We start from the raw sequence: 23007 nt of genomic DNA on the forward strand, positions 1-23007 counted from the left end.
TTTCATTTCTGAAAGGAACACAAGGCCGCGTGAAATCGGGTAGCTACGGAGGAGCACAAAATTCATTAACTAAATATTGACTGTTGCGGAGGATGCGTCTCGTAGTTCGTATTTGATTACGCTGTATGCGCTGATACGTTATCACGCGCGCTTGTGTGCGAATGCGCCATGAATGGCCGCTGCGTGTTGTGATTTGTGGAAACATAAGCGTTTGGTGACAGCTATAGAGGTTTCAAAGACTGCTCCGATGGTTGTTTATGGGTAAAAGAAATCAGCACAAGGTCTGTTGTCCATTGTACATTAGGCGACTGTAGAAATCGCAAATTGCGAAATAACACACCACACCAAATCGGCAATTTGCGATTTCTATGCAAAATAACGCATTTTAAAGTTAAAAATAAGGTTATTAATAACTCGGGCAAATAGTGACGTGAAAACAGTGCACCTTGTGAAGACTTCATAGTAATTAACAGTGCGTGGATACAGCTGACTACGTTGACATTGGTTGAAGGTAAAATCGAGACACCCCCTTTTGATTACATCTGCATCGATATCTCGCAAACAAACGTATAGTATTGCTGCCGATAAATGACAATTGAATACAATATGCTTTCGATTTAAATTATTTTGAACTTCTTCCAGTATATAATAGTAGTCTTTGACTTCTTCCTTCCACAATAATCATCATAGTATTTGTGTTTGTCAATGTAAGACAAATTCAATTCGCCGCACTTTCCTATGAGCATCGCCTGTCACTTCATCTCCCTGTCCGATCACCGAGGAGATTCGTTGTATGGAGACTTCCGAATAATTTATCTGCCTATGAAACTTGGCACATGATGAAAATAGGTTTAATGTCAACCTTACGAGGGTAGTAATAAGAACGTATCATGTTTTGGTAAAAATAACCAAACATCCCATAATGAAAGCTGTTGGATTATTGTAGATATATCTATAATCTGTATTACCTATTTCATCATGTGCCAAGTCATAAGGCAGATGAATTATTCGGGTTACTTACAAAAGCTTCGTTGATCCGACTACTAGTCTTCCGTCGACTTTTATAGTCAGGAAATGGACCGAATATTCACGCAATCTTCAGTATAGTGCTATTTGGTGACGAACATTAATTTTTGTGCTGTCTACTATACATAGTAACTAGTGTATGTTCACAATATTTCCCTTGAAGAAGTAATAGGACAGAGTGACAGTTCCTAGCTGATGGCAACAGGAAAGAGTTACCGAAATGCTTTATACGGGCGGGTGGAATGTTAATAGCAATGTTCACGGAATGCTAAATTGCGTATAGTTCCACTAATGAAAACTGGAAGGGGGCTGGTGGAATGAGATAATGTGTGAGCTGTGGGGTATAAATAAATCTCTGTTAAGTATAAATAATCTGGGTAAAGTGCAAACTTCTGACCTTTCTGTGTCGGCATTTAGGCGCCTTTATCTAGGCTCCCGAGGGATCTGTGAAAGACGTGCCACTAACTTCATCGTACTTTAGTAAGTTTTGTTCACGTCGCGTTAGGAATTTTGATGGAAATAATGGGGAGCCTAGACGAGAGTAACGAACTTTCTTGACAAATTGTAAATGGTTATGCGTGGCTGAGTTTTTAAATCTGCAAGTTGGGATGATATTTTCTGCCCATTTACTGTATGAACTCTTTGGTCGTGTATTTCTCAGAAACTACGGAATATTTGTATTATTACTGAAAACAGAAATTAATCACAGTTTCTAAGATATGATAAACACAGAAGTAAGACAATTATTTCTCTTAAAATGAAATTGCGAATTTCTTTGCGTCCGTTCCATGACCTAATTCGAGTTTGTCATTTCAAATAACGGATAGGCACTATAACATTTTACATTCATAAGAAGTAGAAATGTTTTAGCTCGTCAAAGTCGGAGAAAGAACTCGCTATAATTTCTGCCGTAATGCGAACCCTAATCCACTTTGACGACGTCCTCTTGAAATATTACGATCACCCCCAAGTAAGTTAAGAAACGTTTCCTTGTTTACGCATTTTTTATAAACTTTCGAGCGTTTTTATTTCGCAAGTGTCACTTCAACATTTTCTCAAACAATCCGATTACATTTGATGAAAGAAACTTTTTAAAAGGGTGCGTTTGATCGTGTTGGTAACAGAATTTTAGACGCAACTGTATGCTATGTTCATCTTTTAAGGACCTTTAGCTCTGATGGACATTACTAGACTGGATCTACAGTTTACATCAGTTTAACTAGTATTATGTTATCTGTGGTATTAATGTCAAGCAATATTGTTGATCATGAATCTGCGGGTATTTCGAGTTCATTGGTTGCGGTCGCCATTTTGGCTTCACGCTTTGAGTTGGAGCGTAGGCCTGCAGTTCATCAATTAACAATAAAGGGGTAAGCGCAACCATGTGGTTTGAACGCATTAATGTGCTATGATTAATGCTGCTAATTATAATGCTCGTACTGTGTCCCGGCAGCTGAGTGCTAATTTAATTTGCGCTCCTCTAAATGGTGTGACAGCTGATGGTGCCCTAAAAGCGCCCGCATAAATTACTACGGGATTTTTTTTTATAAATAAACGGGCTGTTTCCCAATTTGGATCTATTCCTTCTGCCAAGATTAGGTAATCAAGAAAACCTTGATTATGAATTTTCAAGATATTTATCGGGCATAGGTTGAAATATTTCGCTGCGAGTCGGTAGTTTGAAATACCTTCTTGACCCTAAAGTTTTTGGAACTAGTACCTACATTGTTCGAATTTGTTCGGCTGGTTTAAAAGTTTAGTCCTAACCATACATAACAGATATATGCCTAGATAAGGAAAAGGCCTTGGGAATTTCCACCGGGATTGGAACAAATTAGAATTGTAACATAGGTAGGGTTTTCTAATTTTATTTCCATTTTCCTGTGTGGGGAATTTTTCAGGATGTAGAAAATCCAACCTTACAATGCAGCAATGTAGAGATATTAATCTTCACAATGCAACAGGAAATTACAAAAATATGGCGACTTGTGTAGTCTTACATGGTTGTGACTTGTGACATTTATGTTTATGCACTGTACGTAAATTATGGAAGATCGTGAATTGTTCTTTGATGATGACTTGGAAAGATTACCTATGTGAGCTACTAGAGTCAAAATGCGACATAAATAAATTGGTGTAAATATGTTTATTTTTATCTACAGCTCATAATAATCATGTGTCTCGTGAGATATCATAGTTTACCCTTGGCGACCGAAGTGGAATTCGCCTCTCATCATCATTTCTGTGTCAGAATACCGCGATACCGTATAAAATATGATTACTTATAATGGCTCTTATTTTTCTATTCATAATCTTATCTAATGATGTTATTCACGCCTTGTTATGATAACTCACAATTTGTTTAACTAAAGTCGAGGGTAGATAGATATTTGGTAAGGCGTAGGCGAGGAATGGTGCGACAAGCAAACGTGTGAAACATTATCATCTGCCATTGATCTAACGTTGTAAACTTACTTGTGGTCTCATTTGCTGATTAATTATGAAACGCTGGGGCTGTATTACCATTAATGCAATTAATGGAGTGGAATGCAACTGGTGGATTTTTGTGCAATTTTGAACCAAGTGAAGTGGTCCGAACATCGTGTAAAATTTACGAAAGCTCCGCTTCGTTCTCCTAAATGAGATCAATGAAAACTCATACTTACTACAGACTTCCATTCCAAAGACGACTGAACCACCATCGGTCGACAATAGTATGTAGTCTGCGGGTAGTCTTAAATGCCCGCAACAAGCTCGTTTGTCGTTCGTTATGTTGGTACTCAACATTTTATTGCATCCATTATGTACGGACGACAGCACATCAACCTAAACACAGTGGCGTCTTATCTCGTTGTAATACAGGCTATTTTGCAACAAAATGTATAGGTTAATGTACTGTCGACTGTACATACTTAAAATTAGAACATAGGGTAAAAGCCCCTCTCTTTGTCCTCAGGCGGGCTTATTCGTGGCGCTGAAGCTGGTGGCGCTGGCGCAGGCCGGCCGCGACATCAACATGAGCAACATACACACCGACGCGCCGCCGCCCAAAGTTGTGAGTTTCATCATACTTACTCGACTGTTTGCTCTTAGGCTTCAACCACACCAACGCGTGCAGATCGCTGGTGACCAATGGCTGGTCGCGCGGACTGTCATGCGTCGCGCGACCTGTCATTTTCCTATGATCGCGGTGATGGCGATCTGCACGCGTTAGTGTGGTTGAAGCTTTAGATCTTGTACAGATACTGCGAGAATCGTGGGGATTACAGTTGAATCCTTTAGGCCTTATTGGGCCACCTGTCCAGGAGCGCAGTGAGGTGGGCGAGATAAAATTTCACCAATAGAATTGCATAAAATCTTTGCTCCTCTTTAGGGTATAGAGTGTCGAAATATAGGGAGTTGGGAAGCTGAGTAAGAAAGAGGAACGAGAAAACCAACTGGCTTGTCGTATGCTCGCGGCTTAGCTCCGTTTATGGAAAAACAAGTTGTGCTAGGAAAGGGTCGATATCTACATTAACATTATTCTTTTTCTTGACCACAGAGTCCAACTTCTACCCCCTTATTAATAAAAAGGTTACACCTAAGATGAACGCTGGATTAAAATGACATTTCCATACTAATGACAATTTAAGCCAGAGTTAAAAACTCATTGAAACTCATTTATTTCTGTAAATAGGCTTAAAAAACGCACTTTTACACGTCCCAGTATTAACCCTACCACTGCTTCAGGACAATAAATGGGCCAGTGCTGAGAAGAAGCAGCGCAAGAAACTCAGTCACTATTGTCAGCCTCTTTTTCAAAGGTTTACATGCTTTAAAATGTACAAAGTTATAAATATTTATTCGAGCTAGGCAGTAACGTATCCCAAACATTTTTATCTTTTAAATAATCATCGACTTTATAGTTCAACTAGGGTGTAACTTTTATTAATAAAGCGGCTAGATTTTAACTTTTATCATGCTTTATTTCAGGGGGAGGTACCCAAAGTGTCGCACGGGCCGCCCCCCGCGCGGCCCGCGGCGCCCTCGCCCGCGCCGCTGGGCGACTGGACCATGAAGCCGGCCGAGCGGGACAAGTACAGCCAGCTGTTCGACTCGCTGCAGCCTAGCAACGGCCTCATCGCCGGGAACAAGGTAGGAATCATAGAGATATAGAGAGATGCCAACGCGCCGCTGGGCGACTGGACCATGAAGCCGGGCGACTGGACCATGAAGCCGGCCGAGCGGGACAAGTACAGCCAGCTGTTCGACTCGCTGCATCCTAGCAACGGACTCATCGCTGGGAACAAGGTACGGGACGGGCAAGTGAATATTCTCCCCTTGCGGTTAGAGGCCGGGCCATGACATTGGCCAACAGAGCTAGCTATAGTCTGGTCTGCGAGCACGTATAATTTTGTCCAATGACCCCAAGCTACCCATCCTTATCGCTCGCGCGTAATTATATTGTTGTCGCGACTGTGCGACGGGCACCCACAGTGAGCGAGCGATAAGGGTGGGTAGCTTGGGGTCATTGGATAAAATTCTACGTGCTCGCAGACCAGGCTTTAGTTTATCTGCACTAGTGCAGCCCTTTGCTCAAGCTTTTTTAACTACTTATACATAGAGTGTTATGTAGAGTATGTGTATAGTAATGGTCCCTTCTAAAATCCAGAATTCATTACAAAATTGAAACACGTTATCATTTTTTTTTGGACCATAAGTCTCCGTCACTCCCACTTTGAGATGAAAAAAAGTACGAATGAAAAGGACAGTGTCCATTATATTGACACGACAACAATGAAACGAGATTGTTTCCGACATTTCAGTTCCATGTAACCTTTCTATGGTATCCGAATTGAAATATAGCAATCTTGAAAACGTGAAACTTTCGTGTTTGCAGGTCAAAGGTGTGCTGATGGAATCCAAGCTGCCTTTAGAGACCCTGGGCAAGATCTGGGACCTGGCCGACCAGGACAAGGACGGCATGCTGGACCGGCACGAGTTCATGGTGGTGAGTGGCATTTATTAGAGTAAAACCCTGTGATTATGGCTTAATTATTGTTGTTCTTTGTCAACTTGGACGACTTGTGGTGTAATTCCTAAAGTACACAAATTAATTTATTATACAACTAGCGGCCACCCGCGACTTCGTACGCGTGGATCCCGTTTTACTTCCTTAGGGGTAGAGTTTCGTAAAATCCTTTCTTAATGGATGTCCACGTCATAACATGTATCTGCATGCCAAATTTCAGCCCGATCCGTCCAGTGGTTTGGGCTGGGCATTGATAGATCACTATGTCAGTCAGTCAGTCACCTTTGATTTATATTTAGATAGTTAAGTTTTGTAATTTGTAGTTCATAAAGTGTGTGTGCCAAATAAATGTATTTTCTTTTTTGGCATACCAATGTTATGAATGTGTATTTCAGCTTAGGAATTAGTGAAAAGATGTTTTTTTTGGACTGTTATCGATTAATAAAGTCTGCCATAAATCACAGAAGTAATGCCGTATTGCCATGGATTATGTTGAAATTGATATTGCACTTCATATCATTATTGTTTTATAGTCATCATTCGCGTTGTTCAATTTAGTGGAATTATGTAGTACGTAAACGTATACGTCTCAAATATAGCTTGCCCTACCACCACTTCGGGACTACATATCGGCTCATAAGATACAAGTGTTTTTTATTTTTACTTGTATGAGGCTTCTCGCCCATGGCATGACATTTGGTAGCGATGTGCATTTGCATCGATACAGCGCGTTGGCATCACTTATGTAGCGCGTTACAAATGTGACCTTAGTTGCGATGCTGTCGCTCGTTTGCGAAACGCGCGACAGCATCACTACAAAAACACGTTGCCGTGGGCGAGGGCCCTAAAACCACTTAAAGGTAGCCTTTCGAACTAAGCGTCACAGACGCAGCGTCTTTAGCTTTGATCTTTAGTGCCACCAACGCCGCGACAGTGTCGCTGCGTTCGAATGACGTTCTCTAGAATTTCATACATTTGCATAGATAGAACATTTATTTGTCGCTCTGTCGCGGCGTCACAGTCGCGGCGCCATTGCGCTATAGACCAGTCTTTCCCAAAGTGGGCGATAACGCCCCCTTGTGGGCGCTGCAGGCTTAAAGGGGGGCCTTACCCAAAAAAAAAAAAATCGGGACGTTGTATAGAGGCTTGGGAGGCGTCATCTACTAGGAGGACTCTTAGACATCGACTGAGCTCGACTCTTGACTACAAAAATGGGGGGCGCTAAAAAATGATTTATTCTCAAAGTGGGCAGTAGCCTAATAAGTTTGGGAACCGCTGCTATAGACGCTCGCTTCGAAAGGCTACCTTTAAGGTAGCTTTAGGGTTGAAAATGACGTCGTCTTCTCCAGGCGATGCACCTAGTCTACAAGGCGCTTGAAAAGCACGCGGTGCCTACGACCCTACCGCCCGAGTTGCGTGGGCGGCCCGCGCGACCGCCCTCCCGTCCGCCCTCCCGCCCGCCGTCCCGCCCGCCCTCGCCGCAGCCACGCCCACCGCCGCCGCGACCCGCCCACCAACCGCCGCAGTCTAATGCTGCCTTGTTGGAGGGGCTGCTGGATCTCTCTAGTGTGAGTACAGTCGCTTGTGTACAGCACTCACTGCGGCCGCCCGTCGCACACTCGCGACAGCAATATAATTACGTGCGAGCGATAAGGGTGCTCTCTAGTGTGAGTACAGTCGCTTGTGTACAGCAGGACGCGCCCGGCGCACCACCCGCCGCAGTCTAATGCTGCCTTGTTGGAGGGGCTGCTGGACCTGTCCAGCGTGAGTACAGTCGCTTGTGTACAGCACTCACTGCGGCCGCCCGTCGCACACTCGCGACAGCAATATAATTACGTGCGAGCGATAAGGGTGCTCTCTAGTGTGAGTACAGTCGCTTGTGTACAGCAGGACGCGCCCGGCGCACCACCCGCCGCAGTCTAATGCTGCCTTGTTGGAGGGGCTGCTGGACCTGTCCAGCGTGAGTAGCACTTGTAGATTATAAAACTAGTGTTTTTGCGAAAATTATTCTTGGTAAAAGTCCGGTCGCCGAGCACGTAGAATTTCGTCCAATGACCCCAAGCTACCCATCCTTATCACTCGCGCGTAAATGCTGTCGCGCTCGCACACTCACTGCGGGCGCCCGTCGCACAGTCGCGACAGCAATATAATTACGTGCGAGCGATAAGGGGGTCATTGGACGAAATTCTACGTGCTCGGCGACCAGCCTTTAGTCTATAGCAGCACGCGCGTAGTTTAAAGAACTTTATAATGTGAGTTTGTGAAAATTATTCGTGGTAAGAAGCTTACTGCTTACGTCCTAGATCTTACTAGGCAGCCCGCGCACCACCCGCCGCAGTCTAATGCTGCCTTGTTGGAGGGGCTGCTGGATCTCTCTAGTGTGAGTAGCACTTGTAGTTTATAAAACTAATGTTTTTGCGAAAATTATTCTTAGTGAAAGTCCGGTCGCCGAGCACGTAGAATTTCGTCCAATGACCCCAAGCTACCCATCCTTATCACTCGCGCGTAATTATATTGCCTTCGCTATTGTGTGACGGGCGGCCGCAGTGAGTGTGCGAGCGCGACAGCAATATAATTACGCGCGAGTGATAAGGACGGGTAGCTCGAGGTCATTAAACGAAATTCTACGTGCTCGGCAACCCTACTTTAAGAAGATAACTGCTCACGTGCTAGATCTAAGGCATATTTTCTTGTGATTGTTTTATTACTGATCCAATGTCCAGTTCAATTTTTCTATTTGGAAACATTCGCGTTCTCGATTTTCACTTGTCGGGTTTTGAACGGTAATAAAATTCTGGATATACAGGAGTTGCAGCAGTGAGAACGAGGGGTGGAAATAAACCTCAAGTTGAGTTCTACTAATAGTAGAAGAGAATGAGAGATAGGAATATACCTTGTACTTTATTATTTGCTTCTTCTACAATGTGCGATTTCCTAATTTCGCTTATGTTTTCCTTTCAGCCGCCCACGCAAACAGCGCCGCCCCTAGTGGCGCCTGCAACCGGCGCGGCGCCGGCGTGGGTGGTGACGGCTGCCGAGCGCGCCGCCTACGACGCGCAGTTCGCCGCCGCCGACCAGGACCGCGACGGCTTCGTCTCCGGCGCCGAGATCAAGCACGCGTTCCTGGACTCCGGCCTGCCGCAGCAGACGCTCGCGCACATATGGTGAGCCTTGTGTCTCAGGCAATAAGGGCGAGAGTGCCGCGCCGACCGGGACCGCGACGGCTTCGTCTCCGGCGCCGAGATCAAGCACGCGTTCCTGGACTCCGGCCTGCCGCAGCAGACGCTCGCGCACATATGGTGAGCCTTGTGTCTCAGGCAATAAGGGCGAGAGTGCCGCGCCGACCGGGACCGCGACGGCTTCGTCTCCGGCGCCGAGATCAAGCACGCGTTCCTGGACTCCGGCCTGCCGCAGCAGACGCTCGCGCACATATGGTGAGCCTTGTGTCTCAGGCAATAAGGGCGAGAGTGCCGCGCCGACCGGGACCGCGACGGCTTCGTCTCCGGCGCCGAGATCAAGCACGCGTTCCTGGACTCCGGCCTGCCGCAGCAGACGCTCGCGCACATATGGTGAGCCTTGTGTCTCAGGCAATAAGGGCGAGAGTGCCGCGCCGACCGGGACCGCGACGGCTTCGTCTCCGGCGCCGAGATCAAGCACGCGTTCCTGGACTCCGGCCTGCCGCAGCAGACGCTCGCGCACATATGGTGAGCCTTGTGTCTCAGGCAATAAGGGCGAGAGTGCCGCGCCGACCGGGACCGCGACGGCTTCGTCTCCGGCGCCGAGATCAAGCACGCGTTCCTGGACTCCGGCCTGCCGCAGCAGACGCTCGCGCACATATGGTGAGCCTTGTGTCTCAGGCAATAAGGGCGAGAGTGCCGCGCCGACCGGGACCGCGACGGCTTCGTCTCCGGCGCCGAGATCAAGCACGCGTTCCTGGACTCCGGCCTGCCGTAGGCCCTGTGTCCTGGGCGGTAAGGCCGACAGTGCCGTAGCAAGAGGCAATCTACATGTCACGTGTATTTAACGCAACAAAGACAGACGCATGACTGATGCACTGTACAAACCAATACGTCTCTTTGCCAGCAACTGGAAAAGCATAAAATAGCTATGTACAAACATTAAATAACGCTTAATTTAGTTAGGTCCTGGTGACTTGTAAGAGTAACAAGACCTAACCATTGGTTTTTTATCGGTCGAGAGTGCCGCGCCGACCGGGAGTCTATTTAATCTCTTCGTAAGGGGCAATCTACGTGTCGCGTCTATTCAACGCCTTAAAGTCAGATGTATGACAGATGAATTGCACACCTACTACAATCTATACACTTGGTAAGCAATTTCGCTCACGATTTGGCAGTCGATGTGCTAATGAAATGTAGCCGTCTGTCTACAAGTCAGGCTCGGTTTCCGCCAAGGCTAAGCGGAGCGGAGAAGTGTTTTGAATAACCCATTTCTTGGTTTCCTGAATAACGAACTCGTGATTGGTTATTCAAAACGACTTCTCCGCTCCGCCTTTGTGAAAACTGGGCCTTAAGCTTGCAGAAAACTGACTCCTATTGCAACGAAATAGGGACTTAATCAAGCATCATTTCTCCTCACAGGGCACTATGCGACACGAGCAGCGTGGGCAAGTTATCGCGCGAACAATTCGCACTGGCCATGTGGTTGGTAGCGCGCGCTGTGCGAGGCACGCCGCCGCCGCCGACTCTCACCGCCGAAATGATCCCGCCGTCTTGCCGCCCGCCGACCGCCGGCGCCGCCGCCGCCGCCGCCGCCACCGCTACCGTCGACTTGCTGCAGGTCAGTGCCATACAGTACCCGGCAATAAATATTGCACATCGACCTTAGGAAAGAGAATCGGTTAATTTCGGCTCGTAGAGCGTTATCTCTGTCGCACGCTAAAAGTAAACGACGTTTATTTAAAAAAATACTTTTTGGTTTTTGTGAATTTTACTCAATATTTCTATTTTTTTTGTATGAAAATGCAAAAAGTTTGTTCTAGAAATGAATTTGCCATCCTTTAATTATCCGAAGATGATACCGCACTTGCCCTAATACCCATAGTTTTAAAGATATAGGCCTTAAAGTGAAGCGCGGGGAAGGAAACTTGCCCCCCCTCCCCCTGCTACCACAGGGGGGGCTCCCGATGTCTACCGACGGAAACCCAAAGAACCACTGTTGCAAAAATGAGCCTTCTATACCAAAGTGGAGGGGTCTCCATAAATCATTGCACTAAATTCCCTACTATGACAAAACATTATTCAATGAAAATATTGTCCGAAATCTTAGTATTTCTCTTCGACAAATACTTTAACACGTTCTAAACCACTTTTCTTTCACGACTATAAAAAGTTTTTGGCAATTTAATTCACAAAATCAATTGCACACATTTAAAATAAAGTTTGTTTACACTTTGACAAAACGTCATTGTCAGTCGTTGTTCAAGTGCGACAGTAATAACGCTCTACGAAATCGAAATTACCCGATTGTCTCTTTCTAAAGGTCGATGTGCAATATTTATCGCCGGGTATTGTACAATGCTTGAGGATAAAACGCAATAGGATATGACACTAGTAGCGCGGGCTAACGTCGTGCTAGCAGTAGTGCTGGCCCTAATCTGCTCACAGTCGGAGCAAATGAATCACTGGGGATAGAAAACAGTAGCATAATTCATAACGCAGTGTCTTAAATCTGCAACAAGCGTGACGCGGTAAGCGCGACGAGCACAATCAAAGCAATGACATCATTTTCTTGCGGCCTATGTGCCAGTGCCATGCGACACGATGGTGACCTTAGAACACTGCGTAAAAATTGAGTATAATACGAGTATAATATTTATTGTAATAAGGCCCTCAATGTCTACAGTCGGATGGATAACAATAAAACACTTTTTTTGGGGAAAATAGAAGTTTATTAACTGAACAACTGGTACAAGACAAAATACAGGAACGTCCGTTTTTTATATTAGCTTCGTTGCAAACAAACAGCGTAACCCTAACGCGTCCCACGCAGGCCGTCGCACGAAGTAGGTGTCCCGCCCGACGAATATTTGCCAAGCGATTATAGCCCGAATAAACTCCCTGCGGTTTTCAAATCTCACGCACCGAATTCGTTGCTTTGTCGACGAACTTCATCAAGACCAGTCTTTCCCAAAGTGGGCGATAGGGCGCTGCAGGCTTAAAGGGGGGCGGTAAGAGACCCAGAAAAAAAATCGGGACGTTGTGTAGAGGCTTGGGAGGCGTCATCTACTAGGAGGACTCTAAGACATCGACTGAGCTCGACTCTTGACTACAAAAATGGGGGGCGCTAAAAATAATTAACTCCCAAAGTGGGCAGTAGACTAAATAAGTTTGGGAACCACTGATCAAGACCGTCGATGTAGCGTCTTATGTCGCAACATAGAACGCACGCCTCGCAACACTAGTCCAGCCACCACAAGCGCCGTTACCAGTGGCCACCGGCGCCACCAGCCATACCCTTCCCATACGTATAGCTTCACTGTACCAACCAATACGTCTCTTTGCCAGCAACTGAAAAAGCAGAAAATAGCTATGTACAAACATTAAATAACGCTTCATTTAGTTGGGTCCTGGTGACGTGTAACAGAGCTATCAAAATCAAAAATATTTATTCAATTTAGACCACAAGTGGCACTTATGAACGTCAAAATATAGTAAATAAAAAAGGTAGCCCTTGTGGGACACTTTACACTTACTCCTTATCTTTTGGGTCCTACCGGCGCTTCGAGACATTTGAAGACTATTCAAAACTAGTCACACATTGCTCCATTACCGTAGGAACCTACTCAGTTGATAGTCAAAATGCTTTTGGCTTGGTTTCACTCATTGTTTAAATGAGCAAAAGAGATTTATTGTTAGACATGGCACTACAGATGTTTGCATTAAGCAGTTAACGCTAGGCCGTTTAGATAAGCCTGCACATTTCGCGGTGGCAGATTCTTGCTAATTTGGAAGGAATATAATAAATATCCTTGGACATTTTACACTGCGTCTATTCTAGTCCCAAACTAATCAAAGCTTGTAGTACTATGGGTACTAGACAACGGATATAAACATACTTAAATACTTTTTTTTTTGTAAATACATACATATTATACATAGAAAACACCCAGTCCAATACAAACAAATATGTTCATGCACACAAATGTTTGTACTGTGCGGGAATCGAACCCGCAACCTCCGGAATAGTAGTTCGTTTCGAACCACTACACCAAACGGCCGACATATGAAAGGAATTATTCGGTTTATTTACCTGTAAAGGTTCGCATCAGCATAGGTCAGCTCCGTGAAGACTATGTCGTCCCTGGCATTGATATGCACCCGCCCCCCGCTTGCTTTATCCACCGCCCTAGGTGCCAAATACTTGGTGCCCACTCGCCATGTGTACGGGATGTCGCGAAGAGATGCGCTGGAATATATTTTGTTCTTTTATTTGGAGCATATCGTTTGTGGGCGTTTATGTTCCAAAAGGGTGAGTCCTAGTCGGACAAAGATTTTAGACAGGATCCTCCGCTTACAAATTCCGGTTTAGGGTCTATTTTAACTCAAAGAACAGTTCAAAGCGCTTTTGCTTACTGTGTGGTGTGATTACTTATTTAGCAAAAAACTACTACTTATTTAGCAAAAATGTTTTCATTTACATCTTGAGATCGTTAACCTTGACGGCAGTAGCAAAGATCTTAATGTGTTGTAATTCTAAGTGACCGCTCTTGGACCGCATGGCTACTCCGAAACGTTGTTGACGTAGTTTCGAGTATATCCGTCACCATCGCTCATGCTTGCATCTCACATTGCGTGAGAGGGACGGCAACATCGAAATATCGGATAACTTTTTTCGGAATAAATCCAAAAGAACCATAGGGTCTAAACACTCACCCGGGACACACAAGTATAAGCTTCTCCCCCCACATCGCGAAGATAGTTTCAAAAACGGGCGCAGGCGGGTCTTGTGGCAAACGCTGGGATAGTGAGTACACCCCTGCCGTATTGTTCGCTCGCTCCAGCAACGCTCCCGTGTTCGACCGCACTTCGAATATGTTGTCGTTATCGCACGCCACCTAAATGAAAGTTATCGTTTAATTGTCGCTTAAAGTTAATGTTTCTTCTTTATCACAGAGTGTTGCTGCTCATTTCGCGCTAGTTCTTTGTTGCTCTATTCCGCTAGATATATTAACTTTATGATCTGTCGTCTTTCTGGATATCTGATGCCGCTTAAGGTGCTCCCTCACCGGGAGCATTCACGTGTAATGTAAAACGAACATTATACAGGGTGGCCAAAACAGTGAGGTCTTAAAGAAAAATTTAGATTCCTTACATCAAGGTGTACCTAAATCACCCCCATGTATGTAATACGATTATGCTTAGTTTAGGAGATAGAGTTAATTTTGTGATATTTTAAAATTTTGTGACCTAGTAGGCTTTAAACATTTTTATCTTTTTTTGGGGTGACTTTTCTCAGATTTCTTTTTTTCGACAGATTTGTTATTAATTGCAGATGTTTGAAAAAAATAATCACCTTCCTATCTTTGATTCAAGATACAAAAGTTTCGCTAGAAACATTAAAATTATGCTTTTATCAGAACACTATCAAATTTTCAACTTAAAAGTTTAAGTAAAAAAAAGAACTTCCATAGGTCCAAAACCATTTTAAAAACTGCGCCGTTTCCTGTACTTTCATAATAATACAAAAAAATATTGGGAATATTCTAAGTTTACATTACGTAGAACAAATTTAGAGCAGTAACTGGACAGAACATGTTTTTATTCTCAACGAGGAAGCTCTTGCCCTTCGTCACACCTGGTGGAAACTGATGATTAGGCTGAAGGTGGAAGGGAACTTCAACTACAGAGGAACTAATACTCGAATCTGTAACGTTACATTGCACGCGAATACCCAGTGAGGGAGCACTGAAAATCAATATTGACTGAGTCTCTTGTGCAGCTTGTGCTTCTTCTTCTCAGCACTGGCCCATTTATTGTCCCGAAGCAGTGGTAGGGTTAATACTGGGACATTTACACGTCCCTATTCAAAAGCCTACTTGCATAAATAAATGAGTTTTATGAGTTTTTTACTTTTTAAACTTAAATCCTGTTTTTGATGGGTAGTAAATTGGACTATAAAGACTTGCCTTACAAAGTCCAATCATGATTTCGTTGCGCCGCTGAGCCACTGCCTGTGCGTTCCGTATGCGCACAGGTAGATAGCGAGATCTACACGGAATTCCAGCTGGAAAATCTATAAATTAAGCGGTCTTTTGAGAGTAAATTAGAATTGTAAGGCAGGATTCACATGTCCGTTCGGCCAAAAATGCGGTGGAATGCGCGAGTCTGCGCGCGTACCTATCCACTGGAATACGCTCGGAGCCGACCGGATTGAAATATCAGTTAATCAGTTTTAAGCAATTACGACTCTTAAGAACTGTTAATAAAATACTATTTTCTTTACGGCCGTGTAAATGCGCGCCAGTCAATGGGTCCTCCTTAAGGATAATAACGCATGCAGGGGTAGCATTAAATTTACTGCAGCTAAAAAAGTAAAATGTTCACAGTCTCGTGACTAATTCACAAATTCATTTTACTGCACTTGTTATTTTTATCGTAAAATAAATTAGATTTATCAAAATTGTCAACCAACCTTGGAACACTTTCAGTTCATTTGCCTTTCTAAGCTTATCTCGCTCAGTCAATGTAGAGTTATTCTTATTTCTTACCTGGAAGAAAAAGCATTAATCATTCAAAATGTAAATATTTTAGTTCTATAGGTCTATAGGCTGAGGTGTAGGAGCGGGATGGGAGAGGTGAAATTGACATATTATTATGACGTGACATGACAGAGCATACAAATCTGAAGGAGATCTGAAGTTTCGCTAACTTATGACATCACAAAAACATCCTTCTGTACCGCTCCATACCTTACGCACTGACTAAGTTAAGGGTATATATCTGTAATTTCATTACAATCTATAGTTTTCTATCTGTACTCTATACTGTACCACGCTTCTATTACGAGATGCCTTCACAAAGCACATCCCATATCGCCTCCGTCTGCCGACGCGCCCGCAAACACTGCACTCGCTCCATGGCGCCCATGATGTGAAAGATAGCAGGGACAAGTCCGCGACTTGTATCCACTGTACTGATGCGGGGTACGGCCCGCGGGATGTGGGAGGTTTCACCTGTTAAAAAGTCAGACCAAAACCGAGGGCTGAGTGTGAGTTTTTTTCAAACGAGCTCACTAGTGAGCGCGTCAAAAAATGACATTAAATGTATGACGGATTGTACAGCGCCCCTAGCGGGAAACTTACAAAAACTAAAATTTTCATACATTTTTTAAACTCACACTCAGCCCACAGATGGCAGACGTTTGTTGCTCACAATGATTGCTGGGTTTTTCAAGTCATTGGGTGCGTTTGGTTGAATATACACTCGGCATCAAATAAATCGCACCTCCCGCGACAAGCACTTATCACACGTATGCATCCCCACTTCCCACCAACATTGGTACCATTTGAAAGCCTAGTTTTAAACTTCATTTCATTAAAGCAAAGGTTTTTACCCCAAAAATGTGTCTTTCGTTTTCTCAAAAAATAGGTAGTTACGCTATAGCCATTTTTTATGACTATAAAACTGTTAAGTTGGGATTAATCGCTATCCATCTGTTAAAGAGGACACGTGAGATCTTTATTTGGTTTTATAACCATAAAAATTGGTTTTATTGATTCCAGAGGTGAGCCCAGTGAGGTCTATTTTCAAGTCACATTTATGGTATATGTTAATCATTTATTTAGAAATTAAATGTATTTTTCTTTAAGGATATTTATTGGGCTTTCAAATAACACCAATATTGTTGGGGTACCATAATTGTGTCAGAAGAAAATCTTTAAAGTTCGCGTCGCGGAAGGTGCGGTTTATTTGATGTTGAGTGTAGAAATGGTAAGCGCTTTTATGCAAAATGGCGATCGTTAAAGCAGTTTTCGGCTGTTATCGGCGAGGACACGTTTGCTAACTTCAATAGTGACATGTTTCATAATTTTTTTCAGCGCTTACCGCTTAGTGATCGCCATTTTGCTAGCCAAACGCACCCATTGAGTGACTTTGAGAAATTTTGTTGATTTCATTTTGGGCTAACAAATATCGATTCCAAAGCTTATTCGGTACTTACCACTCTATACGGTTCCCTTCTATTTACTACGTCAAGTAACACCGTGCCTCCTGCGCTTTGGCCAATAGTGCACTTGTATGCGCCTGCGTCTTCCTTCCTCACTTTAAATATCGCTAAGTTTCCGTTGTCTTCAATGACCATGCGTTCGTCCGCGTCTAGTGGTAGAAATGTTGATTTTGGTTTCTGAAATCATCACCATTGAGTTAAAAACTGATCCTAGTAAAAATATCTACAGCATGAGTCAGAAAGACGTACAATTTTGTAGCCGCATAGCTTCAGAACGGCACGTGTCTGTACGCAAAATGCACGCTGTTCTCCAGTGAAACGCTCCGTCCGACTAAATTTCAATGAGCAGAGCTACCATAAGCCGCTAGCCTCGCCCCACGTGCCATTTTGAAGCTTTCAAATTCTGACGTCTTTCTAGCCCACCCTGTATAATTCTTGAAATAAAAGAGTGCTCAATGAATAAAAATGAAGTTACTTGGTAAAGCCATTTGACAGCGACAGTATCGGGCGCGACACACAGGCCGCACGGCAGCCGAGCGATCGCGTCTTCATACGCCGCCGCTGCTATTGACGGCAGCCGTGCCGCTGCGTTCACGCTGCGTGCCAGTCGCGTGGAACACTCGTAGTATTCCGACCATAGAGACGATATTTGCCTGAGTTTTTCTTTATCACCTCCTAAAATGTAAGAGGAGATTAATGATACGATAAAAGTTTTCAAAAGGGTTACTAAAGTCCGGTCGCTGAACAGATATAATTTCGTACAATGACTCCAAGCCACCCATCCTTATCGTAATTATATTGCTGTCGCGACTATGCGACGGGCGGCCGCAGTGAGTGTGCGAGCGAGTGGCTCGGGGACATGTACGAAATTCTATCTGCTCGGCGACCGGACTTTAAGCATTTGAAAATAAATGATTTTATTTATACTTACTTGGATATTCAACTCTTTCGTCCAGTTCAAATTCCCATTTTTGTATAACATTTTTGTTTTGCCTGTGTCTAACACGATGTTGTGGGGATGTCTGAAACTGTTCTGATATCTTCGCACTGCAATTTATTAGGTTTATTGCAAAAAGTGTTATAAATATTTGTAGGAAAGCCATTTTTATTGATGAATTGTCAAGTCTGACAGATTTTTGAATAAATTCTAGAATGTATTATGTATTAACAACCAGTAATTTTTTTTTGTGTAGACGAAATCCTCTTTTTAAGTGTATAAAAAACAAAATCTAAAAAGCGCCAGTCGTTCAGGAGCTATGATGTCATAGACAGACCTGCAAACTTATAACACACCTGTTTTTGCGTCGGGGGTTTAGGGCCCTCGCGACTTTTTGTAGCGATGCAGTAGCGCGTTGGCATCACATCTGTAGAGCGTTGCAAATGCGACTAATGCGCGTTAGTGGGCGAGGGCCCTTAAAAGGCTTCTCAAAATATTCGTTTGTATTTTTTTTTTTTTTTTATGCTAGACAAGCCAGGTATTTGACCGCAATCTCAAATTATCGTGTTAGTTGGTTTAATAAGCTTAATGTTTTACAGAAGAACGAGCCGGCACTGAACTTAGGCCCGCAGCCGACGCCTGAGATGGAGGCCATAGCGCGCGAGGTGGACGCGTTGGCGCGGGAGCGGCTCGCGCTTGACGCAGAGCTCGCGGCCAAGCAGCGCTCGCTCGCCGTCAAGAGCGGAGAGGCTTCCAGTCTGCAGGTGAGAGCGCTGGCTGGTGAGAGTGGACGCAGAGCTCGCGGCCAAGCAGCGCTCGCTCGCCGTCAAGAGCGGAGAGGCTTCCAGTCTGCAGGTGAGAGCGCTGGCTGGTGAGAGTGGACGCAGAGCTCGCGGCCAAGCAGCGCTCGCTCGCCGTCAAGAGCGGAGAGGCTTCCAGTCTGCAGGTGAGAGCGCTGGCTGGTGAGAGTGGACGCAGAGCTCGCGGCCAAGCAGCGCTCGCTCGCCGTCAAGAGCGGAGAGGCTTCCAGTCTGCAGGTGAGAGCGCTGGCTGGTGAGAGTGGACGCAGAGCTCGCGGCCAAGCAGCGCTCGCTCGCCGTCAAGAGCGGAGAGGCTTCCAGTCTGCAGGTGAGAGCGCTGGCTGGTGAGAGTGGACGCAGAGCTCGCGGCCAAGCAGCGCTCGCTCGCCGTCAAGAGCGGAGAGGCTTCCAGTCTGCAGGTGAGAGCGCTGGCTGGTGAGAGTGGACGCAGAGCTCGCGGCCAAGCAGCGCTCGCTCGCCGTCAAGAGCGGAGAGGCTTCCAGTCTGCAGGTGAGAGCGCTGGCTGGTGAGAGTGGACGCAGAGCTCGCGGCCAAGCAGCGCTCGCTCGCCGTCAAGAGCGGAGAGGCTTCCAGTCTGCAGGTGAGAGCGCTGGCTGGTGAGAGTGGACGCAGAGCTCGCGGCCAAGCAGCGCTCGCTCGCCGTCAAGAGCGGAGAGGCTTCCAGTCTGCAGGTGAGAGCGCTGGCTGGTGAGAGTGGACGCAGAGCTCGCGGCCAAGCAGCGCTCGCTCGCCGTCAAGAGCGGAGAGGCTTCCAGTCTGCAGGTGAGAGCGCTGGCTGCCACCAACCACCCATTGTCATACCTAGAGTCTAGGGTAGATTGCACTCTACCTCGCGACATCTTATTCTTCGTTCTTGTAACTGTTTTGCATTTTTCCCCCTTATGGTACAAGCGCGCCACACGATTCCTATTTGCTGTTGGAGCGTTAATCATGTCACTCTTCCATGAGACGTAGATGAGCGTTTAACTCACGTCGATTGTTTGTGTGGTCAAAAGACTTTTTGTCTGTGAAGTGTCTCTATAACTCAGATTTTTATTTACAGAGTGAGCTGGACACATTGACGGCAACGTTAAAACAGTTAGAAAACCAAAAAGGAGAAGCACAAAAGAGATTAAACGACCTCAAGTCACAGGTAAGATAATGTACTTTAAAACGCGATTTAAAGTTTTATGTTCAAGCATAAGGCCCGGTTTCCTGCAAGGTGGAGCGGAGCGGAGAAATGTTTTGAATAAACAATCAGACTTTATTCTGTTAATTTGAAATTGAATGAAATTGCCTTGATGGACACTGAGCCTTACCGGTGCGTGACCGACACCAAAATCGGATTTATTTTCGTCTGTATATTTTTTGCTTATCTGTGTTTGTCTCCTCAGGTGGACAAGCTCCGCGCGCAAGTGTCGGCGGCGGAGGCGGCGGCGGCGGAGACGGAAGCGGAGGTGGCGGCGAGGCGAGCGGCCGCACAGACGCTCAAGGAGAAGGAACGCGCGCTCCAGCAGGACGCTACTGCTGCGGAGGCAGAAGCGGACGCGATCACTGCTCGCCTGAGCCGCACCGTCATCGCGCTCAGCCAGGTGTGACGTCATCCTAGGTGGGCCGCCGCGCAGACGCTCAAGGAGGAGCGCGCGCTGCAGCAGGACGCTACTGCTGCGGAGGCAGAAGCGGACGCGATCACTGCTCGCCTGAGCCGCACCGTCATCGCGCTCAGCCAGGTGTGACGTCATCCTAGGTGGGCCGCCGCGCAGACGCTCAAGGAGGAGCGCGCGCTGCAGCAGGACGCTACTGCTGCGGAGGCGGAAGCGGACGCGATCACTGCTCGCCTGAGCCGCACCGTCATCGCGCTCAGCCAGGTGTGACGTCATCCTGGACAAGTTTTCTTGAGTCGGTCGCACCGCCATCTGACTCGGCTAAGTACCACTGAACTTACAGGCAGAAGGCGACCACTGGCGTGATCTCCCACTTTACACCCTAGCTCAAAGGCTGGTTGGCGATCTGATAGTGAATTTGTGACTAGCGGCACGTTTTGAGGCGGGGTACAATGTGGGGTAACGCAGCGTAGTTGTATAAGCACTGAATCGAACCAATTGATATTGAGTACTATAGTCTGGTCTGCGAGCACGTAGAATTTTGTCCAATGACCCCAATCTACCCATCCTTATCGCTCGCGTGTAATTATGTTGCTGTCGCGCTCGCACACTCACTGCGGGCGCCCGTCGCACAGTCGCGACAGCAATATAATTACGCGCGAGCGATAAGGATGGGTAGCTTGGGGTCATTGGACAAAATTGTACGTGCTCACAGACCGGGCTTTAATTCTTTTATTATCTCCCCAGGCGAACATCAAGATCGGTTACCTGGAGGAGCAGTTTCGTCTGATCACGGACGCGACGGCGGCGTTAGAGGCGGGCGGGCCGGCGGCGGCGGCGGCGGCGGCGCTGCAGCCGCAGTTTGGCGCCGAACACTTAGCGCGTGTTGTGCGCGGCGCCACGCCTAGTGACGCGCTGGTACGTACGAGCTGTGTGTCCGCAGGGACTGCAGTATAGTGACGCGCTGCAGCCGCAGTTCGGCGCCGAACACTTAGCGCGTGTTGTGCGCGGCGCCACGCCTAGTGACGCGCTGGTACGTACGAGCTGTGTGTCCGCAGGGACTGCAGTATAGTGACGCGCTGCAGCCGCAGTTCGGCGCCGAACACTTAGCGCGTGTCGTGCGCGGCGCCACGCCCAGTGACGCGCTGGTACGTACAGATTAGACCAGTGGCATTTGATGATCAACCTCTATAAGGAAGCTAAAGGTGTTGTATCCTGGCAGGGTCGCCATGTAATGTGGGGACCAAGGAGATGGAATCAAAGATGTTAATTGGTCGACGATCGGTTTAATACTGCCTTAAAATGACTTACAGCTAACTTATAAGTATAACTATGCCTTGCATTAAGTTGGTACTAAGGAGAGGTGTGTCATACACTACAGTGTAAATGTTTCCTTCCGAGCGCGTGTTGTGACCAAGATCCTATTATTTACCATCTCGGTTTTCTACTTATACTAGTCAGGGTAGACAACTCTGACACCGCGATGCAAGATTAAGGGGCTCGCCACGTATGGCAAGGCCTGTGGCGGGTCTATAGATGTCGCCAGTCTCGTTAATAAAATCCATGCTTATAAAACGTGTATGTAAGACCCTCGCCTATGCTGCGAGGAATTAAAATTTTAAAATAATAGGTGTCGTTTATTTAAAAATATCGTTCTTTAAGAAGGTTAAAGTTTTACATATTAATATATCGCTGTTACTTTCCAGGAGGATGAATCGTTCTCTGGCGAGAACGCGTTCGGCAACATGAACGGGTCGGCGGGATTCGGCGCCGACCCCTTCAAGGACGACGCCTTCCGCGCGCGCGACCCATTCGCGCCCAGTCAGCCCAACCACAACGCAAAGCAGGTAATATCACTTGGCGACTATTTAGACTAGGCGCACACCGTTGATTTTTCGTCGGCCGATAGTTTAGTCGGGCAGCTGATCAGTATGGGCATGTATGGGAGTGCGCACACTACGCCGATTCAATTTGGCCGATTCTTCATACAAATTAAAATCGGGCACAACTATCGAACAACTAAAAATCAACGGTGTGCGCCTACTCTTAGGCTGGTTTTAGTGTCACGCGGACCGTCCGGTGCGGACCCGCTCCGCACGGCCAATCTGTATGAACTTCTAGGGAGCGTTTTAAGGCCTATTCAAACCTAAGCGGTATTCGCTACCGTCTGCGGCAGAGAAAACCCAGTGGGTATGCGGTAATATTACTGTTTATACCTAAGCTCAGGTCGCTCTAACCGCGGTACTTGATACTAAATACCTGAGCGAAACCCGCGCGGTATGTACCTCTACCCACAGCGGCAGCGATTATCGCTCAGGTTTGAATAGGCCTTTAGAGTAATGCGGTCCGGAGGAAACGCTCCGCTCCCTAGTAGTTCATACAGATGGGCTGTGCGGAGCGATCCGCACTGACAGTCCGCGTGATACTAAAACCAGCCTTACGGTC

General features: G+C 46.2%; 1 protein-coding gene across 1 annotated transcript in view; it reads left to right on the plus strand.

Moving 5' to 3' along the window:
• The window catches only part of Eps-15 (Epidermal growth factor receptor pathway substrate 15), a 40252-nt gene that overhangs the window by 6145 nt on the left and 11100 nt on the right, over positions 1 to 23007 (plus strand). The window contains exons 4-17 of the mRNA XM_028302252.1: positions 3983 to 4081; positions 4999 to 5160; positions 5906 to 6016; positions 7387 to 7584; positions 7781 to 7801; positions 8999 to 9201; positions 10636 to 10834; positions 18758 to 18922; positions 20022 to 20111; positions 20353 to 20552; positions 20706 to 20826; positions 21310 to 21480; positions 21621 to 21710; positions 22269 to 22409. Coding sequence (XP_028158053.1) covers positions 3983 to 4081; positions 4999 to 5160; positions 5906 to 6016; positions 7387 to 7584; positions 7781 to 7801; positions 8999 to 9201; positions 10636 to 10834; positions 18758 to 18922; positions 20022 to 20111; positions 20353 to 20552; positions 20706 to 20826; positions 21310 to 21480; positions 21621 to 21710; positions 22269 to 22409 — 1971 coding nt within the window. The remainder of the gene's footprint in view (positions 1 to 3982; positions 4082 to 4998; positions 5161 to 5905; positions 6017 to 7386; positions 7585 to 7780; positions 7802 to 8998; positions 9202 to 10635; positions 10835 to 18757; positions 18923 to 20021; positions 20112 to 20352; positions 20553 to 20705; positions 20827 to 21309; positions 21481 to 21620; positions 21711 to 22268; positions 22410 to 23007) is intronic.

The sequence above is a fragment of the Ostrinia furnacalis genome, unplaced genomic scaffold (assembly GCF_004193835.3).
Source record: "Ostrinia furnacalis isolate ACB-3 unplaced genomic scaffold, ASM419383v2 OfSCF1098, whole genome shotgun sequence".
NCBI lineage: Eukaryota > Metazoa > Arthropoda > Insecta > Lepidoptera > Crambidae > Ostrinia > Ostrinia furnacalis.